At 48.9% G+C, this 23,392-nt stretch overlaps 1 protein-coding gene across 7 annotated transcripts in view; it reads left to right on the top strand.

Annotated features, from left to right (window-relative positions):
- Positions 1-23,392, top strand: part of LOC118222250 (pro-neuregulin-2, membrane-bound isoform-like) — a 119,745-nt gene that overhangs the window by 53,126 nt on the left and 43,227 nt on the right. For all 7 annotated transcript variants that reach the window (XM_035407671.1, XM_035407674.1, XM_035407675.1 and 4 more), the window contains exons 2-3: positions 11,954-12,113; positions 13,311-13,429. In XM_035407671.1, coding sequence (XP_035263562.1) covers positions 11,954-12,113; positions 13,311-13,429 — 279 coding nt within the window. The remainder of the gene's footprint in view (positions 1-11,953; positions 12,114-13,310; positions 13,430-23,392) is intronic.

The following is a 23,392-nucleotide window of genomic DNA, read 5'->3' as shown; positions in this document are numbered from 1 at the left end:
ATGGGGGTGGGAGTAGGGGGTGAGGTGGGGGTGTGGAGAAGGGGGTGAGGTGGGGGTGTGGAGTTGGCGGGTTGGGGGTGGAAGGGGGGGTGGTGGTGGTGGTGGTGGGGGGGGGGGGGGGGGGGGGGCTGGCTGTGAATGTTCGAATCACCTCGTCCTGTCAAAGCTTGCCGCCTGTTGTCACTTGCGGGGCTAATTTGAGAGCGGAGCAGCTGCGATGCCGCCGCTGGTTGGCGGAGGTGTGATCGCTCGTTAATGGGCTCGTCGTCGCGTGCGAGCCGGAGAGGTCGCGCTGGTTACCGACGAAAGAAAGGCGATTTCCGAAGTTGGCTTTTAATTGCAGCGAATGTTCACTCGGGCTGGTCTGAGGTCTCTTCGTGCGGAATTGGAAAACGGAATTCCAAACGTTTAAAAAAAATATTTTAAAAAGCCGCTGTAAAAGCCGTTGGATTTTTTGGTCCGCTCTTTAGAAGTGAATCCAGCCGTTGTAAATGACATATTACGACACTATAACTGCGATGAGTTTTTGAAGTTCACTTCTGTGCTGGTCGCTGGACGCTGCCCCTGTAGCATGTGTAGTAGTTTAAGTGGTGAATTTGTAAGCAGTCGTAGTAGTCGCGCTGCGCTGTGGTATCAGTGCATGACTGACAGTAGTTTACTAGCAGTATCAGTGGCATAAACCTCCTAAGACCCAGAAATTCATTCATGTTTCCTGTAGGGGACACGAGACTGATCTTAATCTCAGGAACCATATATCTAACCATGCTGAATCCTGCGCTCCAGGGGACGTTCAATAAAAATGAAATAAATAATATTTTTGAAAATTGATTTATTGCGAAGTGCTTTTTTTTTTTTTTTCATTGAAGACGCTTGTATTTTGCCAAAAAAAACAGAAATGCTTACATTTTTTTTTCTTCAGTCGGGTCTCAGGAGGATAAGCAGTAATGGGGGGGGGGGCATGCAGAGATTTTCACGTTCGATAGATCCGTCCTTTCCTCCTTCCTGTTACGCTGAGTGTTTTTAAGCACCGGACTCGCAGCGTATTGGCTGTGCGTTGACTCCGTGTCTCCGGGGCGGCGAATTAAATTCGGGAGGCTGAGCCGCCAGGCTCGCCCGGCCGCCGTTGCCGTGGTTTCTCGCAGCCGGTCACGACCCGCGCGCGTCCGCCATCAGTTCCCCCCCCCTCTCCGAGCAGCCTTGGGTCACGATCCTCGTTCCGCTCCCCCCCCCCCGGATGACGGATACGCTCCCCTTCGGGAGGGGGATTCCGGACGTCGCTGCCGCTGTCGCTGTCACTGTGGCAGACTGACCTGGGATCAGTTAGGACGTGCGCCGGACTCATCCCAGGCAGCAGCGGACTTCCAGGGACGTTCCAGCCGGAGCAGGGGGGGTGTCATTCCGAACTTCAGGGCTCTGTGTGAACGTGGATCGCAGAATTCCGGAATCTCGGAAGCTGAGCATCACAGCACCGGTTCCAGGGAAATTCCTGGCCTCAGCAGTAATAAAAAAAGGGGGGGGGGGGTGGTTAACGATGTCATAATTCAAGAACCACAGAGATAAAATTCTGTCACTACTACCTTTCTGACCAGCCCAACCAATGCCATTAATGGTGATAATGAAACAGAAATAACAAAGGTTATCAGTATTACTGAAAATACTAGCATCGCTGCTGCTTTTGTCATTATGGTGTTGTGAATTTTTATTGATTTGCAAATGCATTTTTTTTTGCATGTTATACAAAGACAGGATCGTGATAATTATTAAATCAATTAAATTCTCCTCTATTCATGGCCCACTGGTCATCACTTAGATGCACAGAAATGTGTTTTTTTGTGTTCGTTGAACGAATCTCCAGGAACGAAATGCAACATTTGACTGAAAACTTTCGGGTGATAATAAAAGTCATGCTGAGCAGCATGTCAGAAACATGCATTAAGTAAGTAAAGCAGTAACAGTAAAAACATGAGTTATTATCCAGATTCCAAGCTGCCATAAAACGTGTGATTTTTAAGACCATCAGACGAGGATAGGATCAAGTGTACAGGGGGGTGTGGCCAGTCAGGTGTGAAGAAGCTCCAAGGTTCTCAATCCTGACCCCCTCCTGAGCAGAAACATGTCGCCCCGGTAACCCCAGCCCTCTCCCAGAGGTGTGTGAACGGTTCGGTGCCCGTGCCTGATATAGGCGCCGCCAGTACACTCTGTGTTCGTCTGCAGTACGCACTGGCCGGGCGTCGGGACCAAAACGTTAAATGTTGCCGACGGAGACCGCGGATGGCGCAGTGGTGGCGGACAGGGGTTCGAGGCTGTTGGCGCAGGCGAATGCTCCAGGGGGACAGAGACGCGGGTGAAGGAGGCCGTCGAGGAATCGGGCGGCCCGTAAAAGGCTCTCCGGGCCGGCGGGTCTCGGACGCGCGCGCGTCTCTGTCGGACGGAACGGTGGAACTGTCGTCGCGGTAACAAGGTGATGCGATGGACAGTAACACAACACAGGCTCTGCCTCCAGGCTTGTAGCTACTGTAGCGTGATGGTGGGGAATGCACCTGAAAGGAAAACCACATTCTGTCCTTCATTTTGTGTGCAGATTCATCAGAAACTAAAATGTTACTCATTGCAGTCTTTGGCTCTTTATGAGACTCAGTTAAAAAAAAAAAAAAAAAACTTTCTGTAGATACTCTGAGGCAGGTCACAGTCAATCCTTTTGTGCTGAAAAGTCATTGAAATGCCATCTGAGTGTTCAGGTGAAGGCCTGCCAGCAGTTGGTTTAAGAGTGCAAGTTTTCTCGCGACTAGGACTGGCTATATGCGGGGTAAAACCTGAACTATATTGGAGTTCACGTAGCCTGTTTATGTCAAAAAAGTCTCTCAGCTTAGATTCCCAACCCCTCTAGCCGTCTAGATTTAGGCTTTTCGCTCACTGAAGTGGGGGGCGGAGGGTTTTTTTTGTTGCCGTTGTTGCGTGTGGCGCTGCGTGCGTGCGGAGTTGTGTTCGTGTGAGTGCCGCTGCTCCGCCAGGGAGCCAAAAAAAGGATGCGTCTGAGGAGCGGTCGGCCTCCCTCTCCTCCCGGAGGCTCCGATCACCTGATCTGGAGACTTGTCCTCACAACAAAGACGGGCAGTCAGTCTTTTTGCATGATCCTAATCTGGCTGCTTTGTCTGACAGTGAAAACACGAGAAGAGTCTTTCTCAGCCTCTCAGAGGGGCCGGAAGCGAGCAGAATCAACACCGCACGCCGCGCCGGAACTTCTCCTTTTCTCTCTCTTTTATTGTCTCGCCCGCGTCCTTTAGAATCGCCCCGCTTCATCCGATACGGCCTGATCTTAAACGGCACCTAGGCCAGACGGTTCTCCGAAAAAGGTGTGGCGTACAGTTACTTTTCCTGAAGTATCTGGAAAGATGAAACCCAAGGAATCGCAGTTAGATTTACCGAGTGGAGTGGGTCAGGCGGCGGCTTCTTGGCTGGTTCATCGCACGAAAAAATCTGAACGTTTCCCTGTGATTTGTTTAAAGTAACGTAACTTGCATTTTAACGACTAAAACGGTGTTTTAGTAAGGATTTGATGCGAATGTCGTGCAGATTCACTAAACTGTGTACGACATGGGTTTGCAATGCACACTAAAATGAATGGAACAAGTCATCCCATTTATTTTAAAGGCCACTCTGGGTAACATGGATCAAAAACACAAATAAATAAATACATTTAAAAAAAGAAAACCCTGGGGAAACGTGAGAGCCAGAGGGAATGGAATTCCACCGCAGTCTGAATCGGCTGATTTATGAATAAGACGGGAGGACGTTGATTTATGAATAAGATGGATTTATCGCTATAACAACACAATTTGCCACAGAGTATTTGCATGCCTTGTGAATGAGTGTCACCCCCGTGGTGATGATGGGATCACTCCCTGTTCATAGTTTTTCGTTCAGGGCGGTACTTAGTCAGAAGCCGAAAGCCTTTGTGACAAACGAATCTGGCTTTTAATGGGAGGGATGATGCACCCATGAGCTGCTGCAGATTTCTCGTGTTTTCTTCAGGATTGTTTTTCCTGTGTGGCTTTGAATGGGAAGGTTCTGGAACACCTCTAAAAGAACAGTGCATGATTCATGACGATTTTGATCAGATTCCTCTATCTCTTTGCAGTTTGGATTCATGCTAACCCCCCCTGCTTACTCCTACACTGATCGCCAGTGATTAGTTGCGCCACAATCTAAACTATCAGGGGACACGTTATAGGGTGGGGCAGAGATGAGTAAATATGCTATAAAGTTTCAGAATGTGTGTCCTTGGACGCATTTTGAGTTTCAGTTTTACTAGGGTTTCTGTAAACACGCAGTGCTGATCACAGAGAAAGAGAGCTCTTTGCTGATTAACAAAATCAAATGTGTCATAATATGTAGCGATAGATAAGCTCACATTTATTATACATTTACCTTTTTTCCTTCTTTCTTTTTATTTTTGCATCAGCATGATTTGCACATGGTCATCGTTTGTATACATCGAAGACTGTAGCAGTGAAAATGTTATGCATGGTTTCCCACAGTGGTAGAATCAAACATTCCAACTCAGGCTACATAAGACCGTGGTTGAAAATTCATTCCTTTTCAGCAATCTAAAATATCTTCAGGTCCTCTTTGTAAAATAAAATTACAAACACGAGTGTTCCTCCTGGCGCTACCGAGCGTGCGCAACCGCACATGTATTCATTTAATGTTTGCTTTCAAAATTGTCCTTTTTTGTTGTTTTTCGAGCTCGTTCGCCAGCTTCCTGGGTTCCATTCACGTTCGGCGCGCGTCTTAGCTGCTTACCTTTCGAGCGCTTCCTGGACAGAAATGCGCAATCAGAAATGCTATGCAGGCTTTTCTCTTGTGCCGCATTCAAAATTCAGGCAATTTTTGCCAAACGACGTCGCGTAAAAAAACAACAAAAAAAAACGTTTGCTTATTTATGCGTTTTAGTATCTGTTAGATTTGGATTAAATACGATTTAGGATCGAGTGCAATTTCTGGCACTTCTGAGGAGAAACGGGAACGTTTTTGTTCATTATAAGAGATTGTGCTTGCTCAACATCTCAATAAACTCTGCCGGTGACATCACGGTCTTTTTTGTTTTTTTATCCCCCTTGCACGTTAACTTATCCTTGGATCTGGAATGAGCTGTCTGCCGCGCGGAGCTGTAGGATCTCTGTGTCCCTTTCAGAAAAGATGAAATCTCATAAATGCGCCCATTTTAGCAGACACTGTGTACTTCGTTTTATTCTGATCTTCGCACTACATTCAATAACCCACACACTGTACTTTGAAAAAAAACAAACAAAAGTATTTTATTTCTAAAATAATATATTCGATATATGTTAGATTTTATGCATGATATCATGGCCAATAGTAGCAGATGTGCACTGTAGCTGGTCTAAACTTGATGTTGATGATGATGATGATGATTATTATTATTATTATTAGGACAGCACAATCATCACAACATCATAATTGCTTTTTTCCAGAAATATTATTTCAAAGATAATACATTAGCTTTATGAACCTGTCCCATGTCTTCTGTGTCCTCCGAGCTCCTCTGGGTGTACCCCAAAATTCTTATATGTATTGCCCTTATTTTATGGAAACCATGACCCCAGAATCCTCAGTCAACCCGCAGCCCCTTGGAATTGGGTAACACTCTAATTTTATAGCGGGTATGGCGACATGAAGAACCAGATGTTTGTGAATGATAATGTCCCCCACAATTATTTTTATTACAGTGTTTTATGTGTACTTTTATCACCGGGTGTTTTATGTGAAGCGTCATAAATTGCCACTCTTAGTCCTCAACATACACACACACACTATATATATATATATATATCAGCATTCCAGTTTGATTTCTGATTCTGGAAATTGATTCCAGTCCTGAGGAGTGCATTGCAACTCAGGCGCAGACATAGCTTGGCCAGCGACTGAGGCTCTAATTGAAGTTGCTAAGCGACACAATTCCCACAATATTTACCTCATCGCGGAGGGTCATGACTGGCCAGTATTAGGTGGTAGTAGTAGTAGCAGTGGCAGTCCTTAAGTAATGAGGGGGGATTTAAATGCTTAGATTGGCTATTGTCTGGAATTAGTTCCATTCATCAAACGACGGAATTAAGAGACTCAGACAGATCAAATGAACAGAGATGACTGGGTTTTATTGCCATTACTATTATTGCTACTGTTTGTTGCGCCCAAGCAATTATTTGTGGTCACACATGTCCCCCCAATGAAAACTCACTCAGCTGGCTGAGACTGTGACAGTTTAAAGCCCTGCAGTCCAAGGTGCTTGCTGGAGACACTCAATATATTATCTGAACACTTTAGCAAGATATTTATTTATTTAGTTTTTTGGCTTCTTTGGTATAGTTTTAAAAGAACTTAATATGTATGCAATTACATATAATTTATAACATAATATACATATGACATACATGTCTATATAAATATATACAATTATTTTGAGAGCTATGTGAGTATCATTCTTTACTGTTTTTGGAATTATGACAGAAATGGTTATCAAAATTGGCCCCACCAATGCACACATTTAAACAAAATCCAGTGCATTTTATTTAAGATACATTATATTGTGGGTGGAAACATCTGTGTTTCCAGATGCTTGAAATGACTCAAACATTTTTCTACCACAGTTGAAAAAAAAAAAAAGATATATATATATATATAATGTACCGGATGTACCATGAATGTTTATGGATTTCTTTCATTTATAACAGTGAAACTTTGAAATAACAATGTAGGACAGCTACTTGGCAGGGATGTATATGTCAAGCAAATTGTAAAATGGAAGTAGAAATTGCTCTTCTGTGTCGCTTGTCAGCGGGTTGTTGATTGACGGCTCATGCTGCGGCTCTGTCCCTCACGGGGTTCCGGAACCTTCCTGTTCATACCCCCGCCCCCCTGGCGAGGTCACGAAAAGAAAAAAGAAAAAAATAGACAATGGGGCAATTTAGCCAGGTGCTGAAAGGTCACATGGCTAACAAAACAGCCAATAGCGGCGTTCGGCACATTCAGAGAGGAGAATGAGAATCCACAGAATGCTGATTTCTCAGGCAGATACTGAGGCACTGAATCAGCATTCACACCGCTCACCCGGTCGATGTGGGAAAGTGCGTTAGCAGACCGCAAGTTATGACTAGACGCCATTGTGAGCTATAAGCTGCTTCTGTCTCTCTTCAAACAGCCAAAACCCTTTGTTTTGGCTTTTTTTTTTTTCTTCTTTTTTTTTAAGTTATCTGTCAGACTTTATCATAAAGTAATATTATGACAGTCTTGCCAGACAAAGATGTGGGCTTTATGTGATTCTTGTGTGGGCTTTTTGCGATTTTTTGTTCACCTTTATACCTTTTAAGGAATGCCAGGGCACGGCTTAGCACAACCATTTTGAAAGTAGATACTCAAACTGTGTTACATAATCTCACTCTGCTGGGAAAACTGTTACACAAACACTTACGGCATTCTGAACACTGTTACACAAACACCCATGGCATTCTGAACACTGTTACACAAACACTCACGACATACTGAACACTGTCACACAAACACCCATGGCATTCTGAACACTGTTACACAAACACTCACCACATACTGAACACTGTCACACAAACACTCACCACATACTGAACACTGTTACGCAAACACTCACCACATACTGAACACTGTTACACAAACACTCACCACATACTGAACACTGTTACACAAACACTCACCACATATTGAACACTGTTACACAAACACCCCCTGCACTCTAAATGCTATTAAAACAGACACTTGCCAGACGCTCACCATACTGAACGCCGTCACGCAAATGCTCGCTGATCTCCGGACAGAGACTTCACCGCGTGTAGTAATGTCTGATAGAATCTCACTGCACTTTGACCAATGACAGAGCTGGGACTTATGTGCTGTATGGTGGATTGCACCCCGCCCTGCATCCCTGTGTCAGCTGTAAACTCTCCGGGAAAAGATGCCAGACGAATTAGGGCCATTCAACAGTGAATACACTTGAGCCAACACTGTACACAGGTTTCTTCACTATGACCGATGGCCTTTAAGTTCTATAGCACTGAATCATGCTATCAGGAACATGTCTGTAAGCACCACTGTTGAACCAATGCACTTCTGGCCTGGGAAGGTTTGGTCCTTGTGTTTGTTCTAGGGGATGGGAGGGGATGGGAAGAACAGAACATGTCAGTTTGCATTACAGAGGCGTGTGCATATGTTCTTACTCCTTTGCATCTCCTTTGCAGTCTGCACGGCCTGTCAACCCATTCGCTCAGTTTTTTAACCCTTTGAAGATCAGGTTTTTTTTTGGTATATAAGTATATAACTTTCTATAACTCCACTGTGTTAGTTACCAGTCAGTTACCAGTAGTGGTTGTTACATCAGCGTTAGAATGTTCAGTCAAGAACATTCTAATCACATATTTGTGATCTTACACCTGAAAGGGTTAAAAGTTCAGAATGAAAGGCTGGAGAGAGAATTAGAGCAGGAAGTGTTTTGCAGCTGTGATTTGGGAAGACTTCAAACTCACCTCCAGAAGTGTGTGTTGAGGGGGGGGGGGCTGGGGGGGGGGTTGGGGTTGGGGGGTTGATCTGGGTCAGCCCTGTCAAAATCAGGACAACTAGTTATCAATGTTGCGCATCTCTGAGGTTTGCACTGTCATGCTGAAGATGAACACTGATATCCTTTCTGTAAAGGTATCATATCACACAAACATCACCCTGCTTTTGTAAAAACTTGCTTCAGTTCATCTTAACTCTATTTGGGGAAAAAGTCATTCAGGTTAAAATACAGCAACAAAAACAAACAAAAAAACTGAGCCCAAAATCTGAAGGTTGTTGAGTTCAATATGCAGAGGAGAAGCATTGCAGGAACATCTTATTTTGTTCTTTACGTTTAGAAATGATTACGTCTGATACATTCCATGAATATCACTGCTGTAAGGGTGTCGTGCCACTGAATCACTAGGGGAAGGACATCTCCGTCTTTCAGTCAGTCCCTGAGTTTCGGAAGCTGCTGATTGCACGCCATTCTGTAATATTACCTGACGAGACCTGTAAGATGAGACATTAGCTTATTGTCTGGATTCCAGTTATTATTCAATGCGTTCATATTCTTTATTCAACTAGTATATTGCAATGTCCATTAAAAAGATAGAGCGTACTTTAAAAAAAACAATATAGGCCTACTCGTCTAAAATGAGTTATTTTCCGTTTTCATTTATACAAAAGACATGACCTTATTTGCTTACGTCCTCTGGCCATAATATAGCAGTATCCTATAGTGATACCCTTATATAGCGATATCCTATAGCGATATCCTAATTTAGTGATATGCTGATATCTGAAGCAATTCCTTAATTTTATACAGTGTAGAATTGCTCAGATAAATTGTAGTACAGTTGCTGAAAATATGACATATTTATCAAAGAAGTGCACTTATTTCTGTTTGCTGAAAGGAACAAACACCGCAGAAGCCTGGCCAGTATTTGAACCAGAAACCCTTGAATTATGGGTAAAGCTGAGCTATGGATTCAGACAGAGTATGCGATATGTGGAATTTTCCCGAAGCCCCTCCTTCAGTGAAGGTGCCGTTCCCCGATTGGTCACTGACGTTAGGCGCTGGTCACGTTTGATGGCGTGTTGCGGGGCCCGGATCGTGCTGGAAACACAAAGGCCGTCTGTTCCTTACATCACCCGCCGCGCGGTTAATGACAGGCCGCGGCGATGCGGTAATGGGCCCGTCCGTTCATTAGAAGGGCTCGTTTCTGCACGAGGAAGTCCGCCCCCTTCCCAGAAACCTTCACTTCAAAGACGAGAGATCTGAGGAGGCGCGCGCGGGACCGGCCCTCCCCGCGTTTCGGTTCGATTACAGGACTCGCCCGGCCGGCGCGGGCTCGGTGACTCATCACCGCACGGCACGACAGCCCGCGTGTGAAAATGAGCAGATCCGCGCTGGAATCCTATTTTTTTATTTTTTTATTTTTTTTATTTTTTGCGCGCGCCCCGATATTTACTCCTGTCTCACGGAGACGGGGCCCTGTGGTGCTGCGTTCAGAGCGGTGGGTGTGTCTGCACCGGGGTGGGGTGGGGTGGGGTGCGCCACTTTTGTGCCCTCCGGCGAAATGTACTTATCCCAGACAAGCCTGGCTAAGACACCCAGCTGTAAATATGAAGTGGAAAGAAAAAAAAAAAAAAAAAAAAACCGTGATAAAATGTGAACTTTTCTCATTCGCTCTTGAGTAAGGGCGGATAGAAAACATGAGGTGAATGACACGACGTGCGGTTGGTTGAATGGTATCATTGTGCGCCTACGCAAGGCTGGCGAGGTGGCGTAAGCCTTGGTGCACCTCAGGAGAGACGGGCTGTTTGCCAGGGTGGGCAGAAGGCCCGTAATCCCCAGGGATTGGCGTCGCTTGAGGATGAAGGATGCGGTGAGGTCCCCCCCCCCCCGTCCCCCACCCAAGTGAATCAAATCACAGGGTTGTCTGTGGACGTAGCGCATTGCGGTTAGGTTTAAATCCAGGCATTAGCTCACCGTGAGCTCACCTGCTCCGCGCGGCCGGAGAGATGACGCGCGTGACGCACGGGTGCGTCGAAGTACGACGGCTCTCGACGGTTAGCCGCGCGTGCGGTAATGCGTCTCCGCTCCGGTCGCGGCGAAGCCCCCGAATTAAATGAAGCGAGGTCAGGAACGGCCTGACGAGCGCAGGGAGGCGGAGGAGGGTGGCGTGCTGGGAGCTAATCGGCGGGTGGGTCAGGTGACGCAGCGGCTTGTTCCGAGACGTGCGTGCGGCTCGGCGGGGCCTCGCCCCGGCCCTGAACAAAGACTTGTGGGAATTTTGCGGCGGAAAAAAGGGAGCAGATCAAAAAAAACACGGGCGCGCGGATTTTTTTTGTTTGTTTTCTGTTCGCTGGCGGTCGCGCTCCCGTGAAAGCAGGAGTTACATCACGCGGGTGCAGGGTTGGGCGTCCGGGGCGGGGGAGGTGCGGGGGGGCGTCATGCGGACGCAGGGTTGGGCGTCCAGGGCGGGGGGAAGTGCGGGGGGGGGCTGGTTTCGGTGCTCTTGGCGCTCTTTGTTTTGGTCTCACGCTCACAGACGCAGAACTGCCGGTGTCTGTCTTTCTGTCCAGCCTCTGGGTCCCCGTGGGTCCCCAAATTCAAGCGAATCGACGGCTTCTGCTTTAGACCGCAGGGGGTGGGGGGGTTGCTCGTCCCGTTAAGGCGCTGTTCCAGGGGCATTGGGGGGGAGGGGATGGGGGGGGGGGGGGGGGTTTGGGGTGGCTTGTCCTGTTAAGGTGTTCCAGGGGCATGGAGGGGCCCCGCTGTCTGGTTTCCTATTCAGCCTGTGCCAGAGCCGGCACAGGCCTGTGTGTTCCTTTAGTGAGGGGGGTTTGAGTTGCCCAGGATGATAGCGTTTCATCACATCCCCCCCCCGCCGGCACACACCAGTGACACACGCCCCCCCCCCCCCACCCCTCTCTCTCCCCCCCACCCCCCCCCCAGTCAGTCCAGCTGTCCAGCTGCTGATGAAGTGTCTTCCTCCACCTCACGTCTGTGCCAGCTGTGCCTTGATAAGAGGTGATGGCTGACATCACACGTACAGAGGAGCGCACGTAGCGGAGGTTGAACACGGGGGAGAAAAAACAGGATAAAAGGCACTACATTTAAAATTATTTTGACTTTTCGACAGACATATGCGGTTTGTGTATGAGCAGTTTTGTTTTGTTTCGTTTTTTCACTTTCCAGTGCAAGTGAAACACACTCGCTTAAATTTCTTACTCGAAGCTGGGGGCAAATCTGATTGTTTTTTATTGAACTTGGGCCCTAATGTGCCTTTCTGTGCTCTTTCTCCCTCTCTCCCTCTTTCCCTTTCTCCCTCTCTTCCTCTCTCCCTTTCTCCCCTCTCCTCAGCTGCTCCTAAGATAAAACAGCTGAAGAACCAGTCGGTGGTGGAGGGGAACAAGCTCTTGCTGAAATGTGAGGCTTCTGGAAAGCCCCCTCCTGAATACAAGTGGTACAGAGATGGGAGTGAGTTCAAAAAGAGCAAAGAGATCAAAATAAAAACCAGCAAGTAAGTGCGGGGACTTTTAATTTAATTTTTTTTTCCCCACAGCGTGCATAACCGTTTAGTTCCTTTGCAGGTTCTGTATTGGAGGGCTGATGGACGGACTGATAGTTCTGTGTCACTACAGCCTCAACTGTGTTAGTAGTGTGGCAACGTAGCGCTAATGTTGCACTTTGAGAATCATCTTTCTATTAAGGGGAATGGGAAGAGAATGAATGAATTAATGTATGAATGAATGAATGAATGAATGGATGAATGAATGAATGAATGAATGAATGAATGAATGAATGAATGAATGGATGAATGAATGAATGAATGAATGAATGAATGAATGAATGTGTCACTGCCTATGTAACTATGAGAGTTGGCACTGCATGTTACTGTCACTCAGCTTTCACTGAGATGGGACTGTTTGCTAATGTATTGTGTTAATGTAGTATGTATATGATATACACTGAGGCTAGCAGGAGGGCCAGAGATGTGTGTGGTCTTACGGGTGGGGGAGCAGGAATTACCTGTGGAAGTTATTAAATCCCATTCTTTGATATAATGTAAACGGAACTTGACTCTGTGGGCAAAAAGATATGCGTTGGATCTTTCAGTGGTGGTAAATTTCCTTAAAATTGCATTTCTCCTAGTTTGCTAAATGCCCAAAAATGTAAAAATGTAAATGTATTATCGAAAATACCGCAACACTTCGCAAAGTGTGGCAAATATGCAAATCAATTCCACTTTGAAAAATTGCTATGCGCTTGTGTACATATCTGTGAAATATATTTATCATTGCATTTTAAAAAAATAATAAAAGAGTCACATATTACAGCACACTGCTGTGGATTCCGTATTACAGCACACTGCTGTGGATTCCGTATTCTAAGGGTAGTTAAAGGGAGATTTAGGGGGACAGCAGAAAAAACCACGAAGTCTAAAATGACGACGGAGCGAAACTGAGGATGATGACTGAGGTGAAAGATGGCGGGATGCCCGCATGGCGGGACCCGGTGCAGCCGTGACATGTGACACCTCTCTCTCTCTCTCCACCTCCCTCTCTTTCTGTCTCTCTATTTCTTTCTCTCACTCTCTCTCCCCCTCCCTCTCTCTCTCTCCCTCTCTCTCTGTCTCTCCACCTCTCTTTCTCTCTCTTTCTCTTCTCTCTCTCTCTCTCTCTCCCCCCTCTCTTTCTCTCCCTCCCTCCCTCCTCAGGAGAAACTCCAGGATCCTGATCAACAGAGCGCGCCTGGAGGACTCTGGGAATTACACGTGCGTGGCCGAGAACATGCACGGGAGGGACAACTCCACGAGCACCGTCAACGTCCAGAGCAGTGAGTGACACGCTCGGTCTTTTTGGGGGGGTGGGGGGGTGGGGGTGTGTGCGCTCTTCGGTCCCTGTGTGAAGCAGGTTATTTCCCTGTACTGCTGCCTCTCCCCTGTGGACTGTGTCGGTTCCCCTGTGGTCCACGGAGGTTCCTATGACAACTGTGGAGGTTCCACTGTGGGCTGTGGAGGTTCTTTTTTGATTCATGATTCATATTGGTTCCTCTGTAGACTGTGGACGTTCTGCTGCATGTAGGTTCCTCTGTAGACTGTAAAGGTTCTCCTGCATGTAGGTTCCTCTGTAGACTGTAAAGGTTCTCCTGCATGTAGGTTCCTCTGTAGACTGTAAAGGTTCTCCTGCATGTAGGTTCCTCTGTAGACTGTGAAGGTTCTTTTACATTACATTACATTATAGGCATTTAGCAGACGCTCTTATCCAGAGCGACTTACACAACTTTTTACATAGCACTTTACATTGTATCCATTTATACAGCTGGATATATACTGAAGCAACGCAGGTTAAGTACCTTGCTCAAGGGTACAACGGCAGTGTCCTTACCCGGGATTCGAACCTGCGACCTTTCGGTTACGAGCGCAGTTCCTTACCCACTGTGCCACACTCCGTTCTCCTGCATTGAGGTTCCTCTGTAGACTGTGAAGGTTCTCCTGCATGTAGGTTCCTCTGTAGACTGTGAAGGTTCTCCTGCATTGAGGTTCCTCTGTAGACTGTGAAGGTTCTCCTGCAGTGAGGTTTTTCTGTAGACTGTGGAGGTTCTTCTGTGGCTCTCGGGAATCATGTAGATTTCTCCTTCAGCAGAAGTCTCAAATCCAGTAATATGGGTCATATGTACCAGCCCACTTTGAGGTGGGGGGTGCGGCGTTGGATCTCTTAGTTCCTGCCCAGGTGTGGGGGGATAGGTAGGTCCTAGAGTGCACAGAGAGAGTATTGATCATGGGTCCAGTTTGAGGAGATACAGCTGATGTTCAACACTGGTGCCATTCCCACCTATCAGAATAAGGCATGCTCTACGTGCCCACTAACGTCCTGCTGAGATTGTTTATAGATCGCAGAAGCTTTGGAACACCTTCCCGAAAAGAGCAACAGTACACCTGAGGGGAGGTGGGGGGGGGTGGGAACAGTGGAATGGTACACAGCACAATGGCTGCTTTCAGCGGATTGGAAACAGAGGGCGTTTCACTGTGATTGGCAGGCCTGTCACCGACCCAGGTGAAGGCGTTGAGTTACATCACGCCTCCAGGTGCAGATCTCCGCCGCCGGCTGTGCGCGGAAAGCTTCTCTTTTTTTTGTGTGTGCGTGTTGCCGTGGTGATGTTTGTGTAAAAGACAAAAAGGACGTTGTGTAGAACTCTGGAGAGGACGACAGTCTGTCTGTCAGTCTGTCTGATTTTGGCAGGGGGGTGTTGGGGGGGGGCGCGGGGGGAGGGTCAGCCCGCAGGCTGGCTTTGCCTCGTCAGAGTGCTCTGCCAGGGTGCCCAGCGCGGGGCGGCGGATCTTGGACAAGACGGGGCGCGTGCAGGGTGGCTTAGCTGCAGGCAAGGGAAATAATTGCGGGTAAACTTTCCCTGAAAAAACATAAATAACCGACTTAATCAAAAACGTTGGCAAAAACGCAACAACGACAACAAAAAAATAAAAATAAATTAGATAAACTCTGCCAGCTAGAGGAAGAAACTCGTTCGGCTCTTGCGAAAGGTAGAATTTTGGGAAACGGAGCGACGGTACCGAACGGGCCTGGCGGGACGGCCAGAACCAGCGCCATCATGCACGCCATTGGCTGCTTCTGCGCTCTGTCGTTCGGCCATCTTGACGCCGAGAAGGAAAAGAAGTAAAACTCAAAAGCCACACGCGGCACATCAGAACAATTTATTGATTTATTGGCTCCAGGCTCGCGCAGTCTTTTTTTTTTTTTATTGAACAGGGGCGGTTACTTGGAAGGGCTTCCAATTTTCTTCTCAGTAAAAGGAAAATAAAAATAAACCCAAGGAAAATGTCAAAAAGAGCTCGTTTATTCTGTCGAGCAAAATAATATTACATTTTGGAGGCTTGTTTTTTTTAGCAGATGGTCTTATGTTCTGTCCCGTATGTGAACCGAGTCTTGGGGTGCCCTGACGTTTGTCACAAAACACTCTGCTTTGAGGCTATCAGAACGCGCACGTAAACGATGATGGTGATAGTTAATCCCTCGCTGTCGATCTCGTTTTTCTCGTGCCGGCGCTTGTCCCGACAGCAGGTTGATTTCATTTGAAGGTAAATCGTTGGGGTCGTTTCCGCAGCTCGCTTGTGGGAAAGCCGATCTTCCTCGTTCTCCGAAAGTACCGCGAGAACGTTACGTTGCCTCGCTGTGCGGCACTGTTGTGTGTTTGGAGTGAACGTGTAGCAGCGGCCGTTTCTACCGCGCGGCACATGAGCACTCTTCATTTATCATGTGCTGCGTTCATTTTGCCACAGTATTGCTGTGCTGCACTTCTGGAGCCCTAAGCTTATTGTATATGCTAATTTTGTGAGTGCAACCACACTATTTCTGAGTGTGTGTGTGTGTGTGCTGCATGTGTCATCAGCATAAACAGTGTATCTGCTTCTGTTTAGCTACTGTGCTGCTATAAAGCTGTGCTGTTGTGTGTAGCTGCAGTATTGCAGCGGTGGGTGTAGCTGCAGTGTTGCAGTGGTGTGTGTAGCTGCAGTATTGCAGTGGTGTGTGTAGCTGCAGTGTTGCAGTGGTGTGTGTAGCTGCAATATTGCGGCAGTGGGTGTAGCTGCAGTATTGCAGTGGTTGGTGTAGCTGCAATATTTCAGCAGTGTGTGTAGTTGCAGTGGTGGGTGTAGCTGTAATATTGCAGCAGTGTGTATAGTTGCAGTGGTGGGTGTAGCTGTAATATTGCAGCAGTGTGTATAGTTGCAGTGGTGGGTGTAGCTGTAGTATTGCAGCAGTGGGTGTAGCTGCAGTATTGCAGCAGTGGGTGTAGCTGCATTGGTGGGTGTAGCTGCAGTATTGCAGCAGTGGGTGTAGCTGCAGTGGTGGGTGTAGCTGCAGTATTGCAGTGCTGCAGTGGTGTGTGTAACTGTAGTATTGCTGCAGTGCTGCAGTGGTGTGTGTAACTGTAGTATTGCTGCAGTATTGCAGTGGTGTGTGTAACTGTAGTATTGCTGCAGTATTGCAGTGCTGCAGTGGTGTGTGTATGTGCTGCGGTGGTGTAATGCCCTATGCCCTGTGTGTACACTGTGGCTGCACTATGGCAGTGTTGCAGAGGCAGCTGTTTCACACCCATTTAAACACCGTCGTGGTTCACTGCTGCTTCGAGAAAGAGCGACCAATCGACTGCACTCTCCACAGAAGACAGCCAATCACGATCAGGGGCTCCCCACCACACTCTCTCGCCTGGAACAAGACATGAATCTCTCCCCCCCCCCCCCACCCCCACCCTCCGCCCCAAGGAGGCTCCTCTGAGCTGAAGCGTGTGGGTATACCTCCCCCCCTCCCTTCTGCTGAGAGGAGGGAAATCTCTCCATGCTCACTGCTGCGTGGAGTCAGTGCTGCCATTAACACAACAGGCAAAAAAAATCGAAAAATACGGTACTAATATTCAGTCTTACAATCTTATTTCTCTCACCTTTTTTTAAAAAATAAGACAAAAAAATTGCCCAAGAAGTGAGCCAGTTTGACTCTTCGACTGAAGATTTGAGCTAAGACGATTTCACTCGACGAGCAAAAAATAACTTAAAATGAGCTAATATTTTTTTTTCAATTGAGGGGAAAAAGACAAGATTAAAAATCTCATTACGGGACTTAAACGCATGCTACAGCAGGCTTTTTTTTGTGGCGGCAGACTGCGGTTTGATTGTCTAATGAAGGTTAAACAGCGACTGCAGGGCAGTACCGAGGAGAACATCGCTGGAGAGCATCGCATAAATGTGAGGATCAGCAGCATGGCCGGGGGGGGGGGGGGGGGGGGGGCGCAGGGGGGAGCGGCCCTGCAAGGCGATGGGGGAGGGGGGGGGGGGGGAGGGTTTCCCTCTTGTGCGTCGTGGTCTCCCTCCCTCCCTCCCTCCCTCCCTCTCAACATGGCAGCCCGCTGGGGGGAAAGAAGGCGTTTTTCCCGTCCGTGCCAGCCAGGGGAGATCTGAAAGTCATCGCTCATTTTTACATTTTTTTTTTTTATTGTACTGCGTGGGGGAGGGTCCGTCGCTCGCTCGCTCGTTCGCCCGCTCTGGAGAAGCTCCGCCTTTTTAATGCGCTTTCTCTCGCTCGTGTGCCCGTCGTTCCCTCAGGGCTGTGACACGCCGCCGCCCCGAGCTCTGTCACTAAAATTGGGGGACCCCCCCACCCCCACCCCGTGTACAAAATAAATAAATGTGCATTACTGGAGAACACAGAGGGATCGAATAAGTGAGCAGTCACCGCCGTGCTCAGTTTACTGGTGTAATACGGGCTGGATGCTCTCCTTTTCTTTCCCTCTCTCCCCCTCTCTCTCCCTCTGCCCCCCCACCCTCTCCCCTTCTCTCTTCCTCTCTCCCCCTTTCTCTCCCTCTGCCCCCCCCACCCTCTCCCCTTCTCTCTTCCTCTCTCCCCCTTTCTCTCCCTCTGCCCCCCCACCCTCTCCCCTTCTCTCTCCCTCTCCCCCCCCACCCTCTCCCCTTCTCTCTTCCTCTCTCCCCCTCTCTCTCCTCTCCCCTCACCCTCTCCCCTTCTCTCCCCCTCTCTCTCCCTCTGCCCCCCCCCCCTCTCCCCTTCTCTCTCCCTCTCCCCCCCCACCCTCTCCCCTTCTCTCTCCCTCTCTCCCCCTGTCTCTCTCCTCTGTGAGTGTGTGCCATTCTCTGGCCGTGAATAATGACCCATATAAAGAGGAAATCCGCAGGACAGTTTTATGCGACGTAAGCAAAACGGGGTCCTGAGCATTGTCTTAGGGCCGCAGCATTAAATAAAACCTAATTGATTGACGGGGGGTGGGGGGGGGCGGTGGGGGCGGTGGGGGCTGGCAGACAAATTCATGAAGCCTTTTACCCTGGCCCAAACACCAGCCAGAAATTAACTAGATCGATGCTGAATCTGTGTTTAGTGGTGTTTCTATAAAATGATTCCAAAAAAATGTCGGAATCCGGGTATGGATGTTGCATCAGTAGTATGCACTGGTATGGTTTCTTATTCTCCATGACAGCTGAGATCATCGTGCTAGCACCAGTCATTATGTGAAAATATTCTGGGGAGGGGGGAATCCCCAACTCTGATTTCTAAGGGGTCATTTGGGGGCCAGGAAATTTTGTTTCTTTTCTTTGTGGTGAACCTTTCAGAAAATGAGGTACTTTTCTCTCCTTTCTGATATTTTCAGGTTGCGTTATATTGTAGCCTGTGATGTCTGCCTCGCCCCGCTGCCTGCTGTGGTCATGTGACTCCCCCCTCTGCATAAATAAGCCAGCTCCATCTCCTGACACTCGGTTTTTTAAAGAGTTACACCATAGCTGGGGGGTGGAATCCGTCAGTAACCACGGAAATCTGCCTCAGAATCAGACGTGCTATGCGACTGCGGTGTGGAAACGTGTGAAGACGTGTGAAGTTGAGAAATGACGGGAAGACGTGGTGCGGGGAGGGCTGTGTGAGAGTCAGAGCCAGGGTGTGAGGATCAGAGGTCGAAGGTGAAAGGTCGCAGAAGGAAGGGGAGGGGAGGGGATTTGTCAAAAAAAACAGAATGGAGACGTGCCCTTTTTTTTGGCCATCCCTTTTTTTTTTATTGTGCAATGAAACGGCTCTGGGTGTACTGAACGCAGTCACCATGATGTGAAAGTGCTGATTGCGATGAACAGTGGAGAAGGTGCGAGTCTCGACTGTCGTTAAACCCAGGTGGAAATTGTGTTTGACGTGTTAAAAAGATGTATAAATGTGAAATGCAGCTGGGCGCTCAGCTCTTTCATCTGAAACTGACAAGACCGGTGGAACTTTGGCTTTCCTCTTCAGATTTCTGCCCACTGAGAAGTTTCTCTGGCTCACTGCTGTAATCAGTGCAAGTCGCTTTGGATAAGAGCACCTGCCAAATCCTGAAAAGGTGGCTGTGACTCTATGAAACGGGATGTAATTATGATGCAAGGATGTTATTAACCCTGTAAGGTGTAAGACTAGGAATATTCTTAATTGAACATTCTAATGCCGTTGTGACAATCATCACTGGTAACTGAAATGCAAAGAGTTTTAGAACACTGACTTAGAATTTTGATTCCAAAAACCATTCCAAAAAACCTTCTAATGTGTAGGAGTTTAGGCCCCGCTGAGGGGTTGGGGAGGGGGGGGGGATTGAGGTGAGGTGGGTAGAAGTTGCAGTACAATATCAGGCCTCAGGGGGCAGGATTCCTGCTATATATTTTTTTGGGTGGGGGGGGTGAGACACCAGGGAAGGTGGGGGCTTTGCTTCATTGTGGAGTGTTCCCGCTGCACATCCATCTTGGAAACAAGTTCTGGAGGCTTAGCTGTGTTGGCCCTACTTTAGTGATTATGTTTTGTTGTACCACTGTGAAATATTGTGTTTACAGAATATTACTTGTCATTTATCTGTCAGACCAACTCAAAGGTGAAACTTACATAAACATTAATTGAAAGTAGTGGTGTTAGTTCGACGGTACCAGTGTTTACCTAACTCAAATGCATTTATTTTCTTGGGGCTTTAAGTTGACTTAAAAAAATAAATAAATAAAAATTAAAAAGCTGTGAAGTTTGTTGCCTTATTATTTAAAGTTTAGTGCTTGCTACCTGGGCAAATCAAACACCTGTTTCACTCTCTCTATCCAAAACCCACACCTACAGGTCAGGCACTCATACTGAACACCCAGCCCTCACAGTGCACTCTCTGTTTCGCTGGCCACCAAGGTCTCCAGCCTTTACTGAAAACCACACGCCACGCGCCCCGTCCTTCGACCCGCCAGGACCGCGCCGCCGGCTCCCTCGCTCGTATTCGACCCGTGGACCCCTCCCTCGCTCTTATTCGACCCGCGGACCCCTCCCTCGCTCTTATTCGAACCGTGGACCCCTCCCTCGCTCTTATTCGAACCGTGGACCCCTCCCTCGCTCGGCCCGACATCGCCAACGGCGAGATTAAGCGGCTTCAGATGAGGCCAGAAATCTTTTTTTAGACACCAGGTGCAGCGGAGGCTGAATGTAAAGCACCTGTAAGGGAGGGGGGGGGGATCGATCGCATCGATCGCCGCGGCGTTTCGGCTGGAGCCCCCCCCCCCCCCGCTCCCCCCCTCCCTCCCCGTGCGCCCAGCTGGAGCGCCTCCCCGGTGGGCCGTCGCTCAGGGAGATTCATGTCCCCCCCATCGGTTGCCAGATTTCTGCGCTGCTCCCGCACCGATCCCTCAGAATGGAGGGCGGGGAGTTGGGAGATCCGAGGGTTGCGGGTTGAATCCAGAACGAAACGCTACAGTTGCACTCTTGAGCCCTGCTGTGCCTTTATTACTTTTCTTAATATTTTACTTTACTGGACTATAGATGATATGAGTGTGTGTCCATGCATGTGTGTGTGCGTGTCTGTCTGTATATGACCTTGGTGCTCTCCTGTGATCGTCCGTGTGTGTACGCATGTGTGTGTGCGTGTGTGTGCGTGTCTGTCTGTATACGTGCTTGGTGCTCTCTTGTGATCGTCCGTGTGTGTACGCATGTGTGTGTGCGTGTGTGTGTACGTGTCTGTCTGTATACGAGCTTGGCGCTCTCTTGTCATCGTTTGATTGCAGAGTCTGCCGAGCGACTAAATGCTGTCATCCATCATAGTTGACCAGAGGGGACAGGCAGAAGAAGAGTGAGATGAGCTGGTTCACAAACATGGACATTGTGCAGCAGTGGAGAGGCCCGTGATGGCTGTCCTGTAGCCAGCAGAGCAGCTCAGAGAAAATTAAGAGGCTGAGGACAGAGGGGAAATGCCCAGCAGTGAGGGCGCGTTGTTTTTGCGTGAAATCAAATCCCGTAAAACAGGGGGGTACCGTTGGAAACGGTGCTTTTTGCTTCCAGGAGTAGAATCCTAAAACGTGCAGATTAGGGTATTTGGGAAGGGTGTTAACTGGGTGCTGCTGTAAAGCAACATGCATGCTCAGCCTACCCTGTATAAATAAAGATTAATAAATAGAACTTACTGCATGCCAAAATATCAAAATGTAAATAAAAAAAATATGTTAAAAATGAACACATGGATGACCGGGCGCCCTGAGCTAGTGATAGCTCACATTTTTGTATTTTACTGTAAACACTGTCAAATATTTTCTTAATTGAGTGGTCCCAGAAACACCAGTGCCACTTCCTGACCCACTCTAACAGGCATCTCCCCCAAAGCAATGGTAGTACTGTCATGATGCCACTAGGTGGCGAGAAAGCGCTAATATCGGCTTCCACCAAAACCGATCCAGCGGTCTCTAGACGGTGCCGACTGTCCCTCTGTAGAGCAACCCCAGGAGAGGGATCAGGAAATGCTACGATGAGCTGTGTTCGCACCTCAAGCGCCTGGGGGGTCCTGGTCATTTCGGGTTGAGATTTTAGGGCGCTTCGTCCGCTAGGGTCCCGGTCCACAACCGTACCCATCAGAAAGCATCACATCGGGTCACATTTTCATTCCCTCTCTCTCTTTCTGTAAAAATTGCAACCCTGCACTGTTCCCTCCCGCCCACCTTCAAACGCAGTGTGTTGCTCGGCGATCAATTTACCCATCGGACTTCTGTGGCCTTCTGGGACGGCGGCGGCAGGGGGAGGTGCTTCCTTTCCCACATCAGCCCGCCTTACACTGTCCGTCTCTCATCCGCGCTGATTCTCTGGCCTGCTGGCCTTGTCTTTGAGTCCAAACTGTCCGTCAGGCCTGTCAGGTGGAATTTGGGTTTCGACCCCTCTTGTGGGTTTCAGAGTGAGAGCGGCTGAGAGGGCGGGGTGCCTTCACCGGGCTCATCTTCCTCCTGCACTGGGGCCTGGGGCATAGCTGCTGGCCCACATAAGGCCCTGGCCATCTTGATCGGAGAGGCTGCAGCCTTCTGACCCTGTGCAGTCCAGCCTCTGTCCAAAACATCTGTGACAGGAACCACGTCTCGTCTCGGGCTGGCATACTGCACACTCCCCCTGTCCCGTCTCCGGCCCCCCGTCCCCGTGCCCCTCCCCTCCGCCCACACCGCCCCCCGCCCCCTTCCGGCAAGCCCTCTGCGTGCGTGTGTGCATCTGTTGTGCAATCCCTGATTTCTGTTCCCCTTAATGATCACGCCGGGCAAGACCAGGCGCATCCGCCACACCACTCCGAAAAAAAAGGTTGACGGAGGGAGGAGGGAAAAAAAAAACTCTAATTCGAAAATACGCTCCAACAACAGCCGTGACGAGCGCACCTCGGGCTTCTCCTCTCCCCTCGTTCCCTCTCCCACGTTCTTCTCCTCTTTCCGTCCGACGCCTCCCTTCCCGCCATTTTCTGCGGAAATAACGACCCCCCTCGCCACCCCCCGTGTCAGCCGGTGTCGTTAATGTCGCCTTTGCTCGTCTCCTGGCGGCTCGTGGTCTCGGTGAAGACGGTATCCTTCCCCTCTGGCCCTGCAGCCTGGAGGGTGACTGGAGCCCCTCTTACCCTCTGGCCCTGCAGCCTGGACGGTGACTGCAGCCCCTCTTCCCCTCTGGCCCTGCAGCCTGGAGGGTGACTGGAGCCCCTCTTCCCCTCTGGCCCTGCAGCCTGGACAGTGACTGCAGCCCCTCTTCCCCTCTGGCCCTCTGGCCCTCTGCCTGGACGGTGACTGGAGCCCCTCTCCCCCTTTTCGCCGCGCTGTCACGGATCACGCTGAGTGCCAGCGTGGCCAGATGTGCTTCTCTGTTTAAACGCTGAGTGAGCGTGGCACATTGGAGGAGGACATGTAAACACTGTTGTGTTTGAGGCGCAGGGGTGTCCAGATTGCGTTTCTGGCGCAGGGACTGGTGTTGGGGGGGGGGGGGGGGGGGGGGGTTTAGCCAGTACTCC

This window comes from Anguilla anguilla, chromosome 3, assembly GCF_013347855.1.
Source record: "Anguilla anguilla isolate fAngAng1 chromosome 3, fAngAng1.pri, whole genome shotgun sequence".
NCBI classification, from domain to species: Eukaryota; Metazoa; Chordata; class Actinopteri; order Anguilliformes; family Anguillidae; genus Anguilla; species Anguilla anguilla.
The sequence above is the reverse complement of the archived record's forward strand: the minus strand, read 5'-3'. Positions and strand labels throughout refer to the sequence as shown.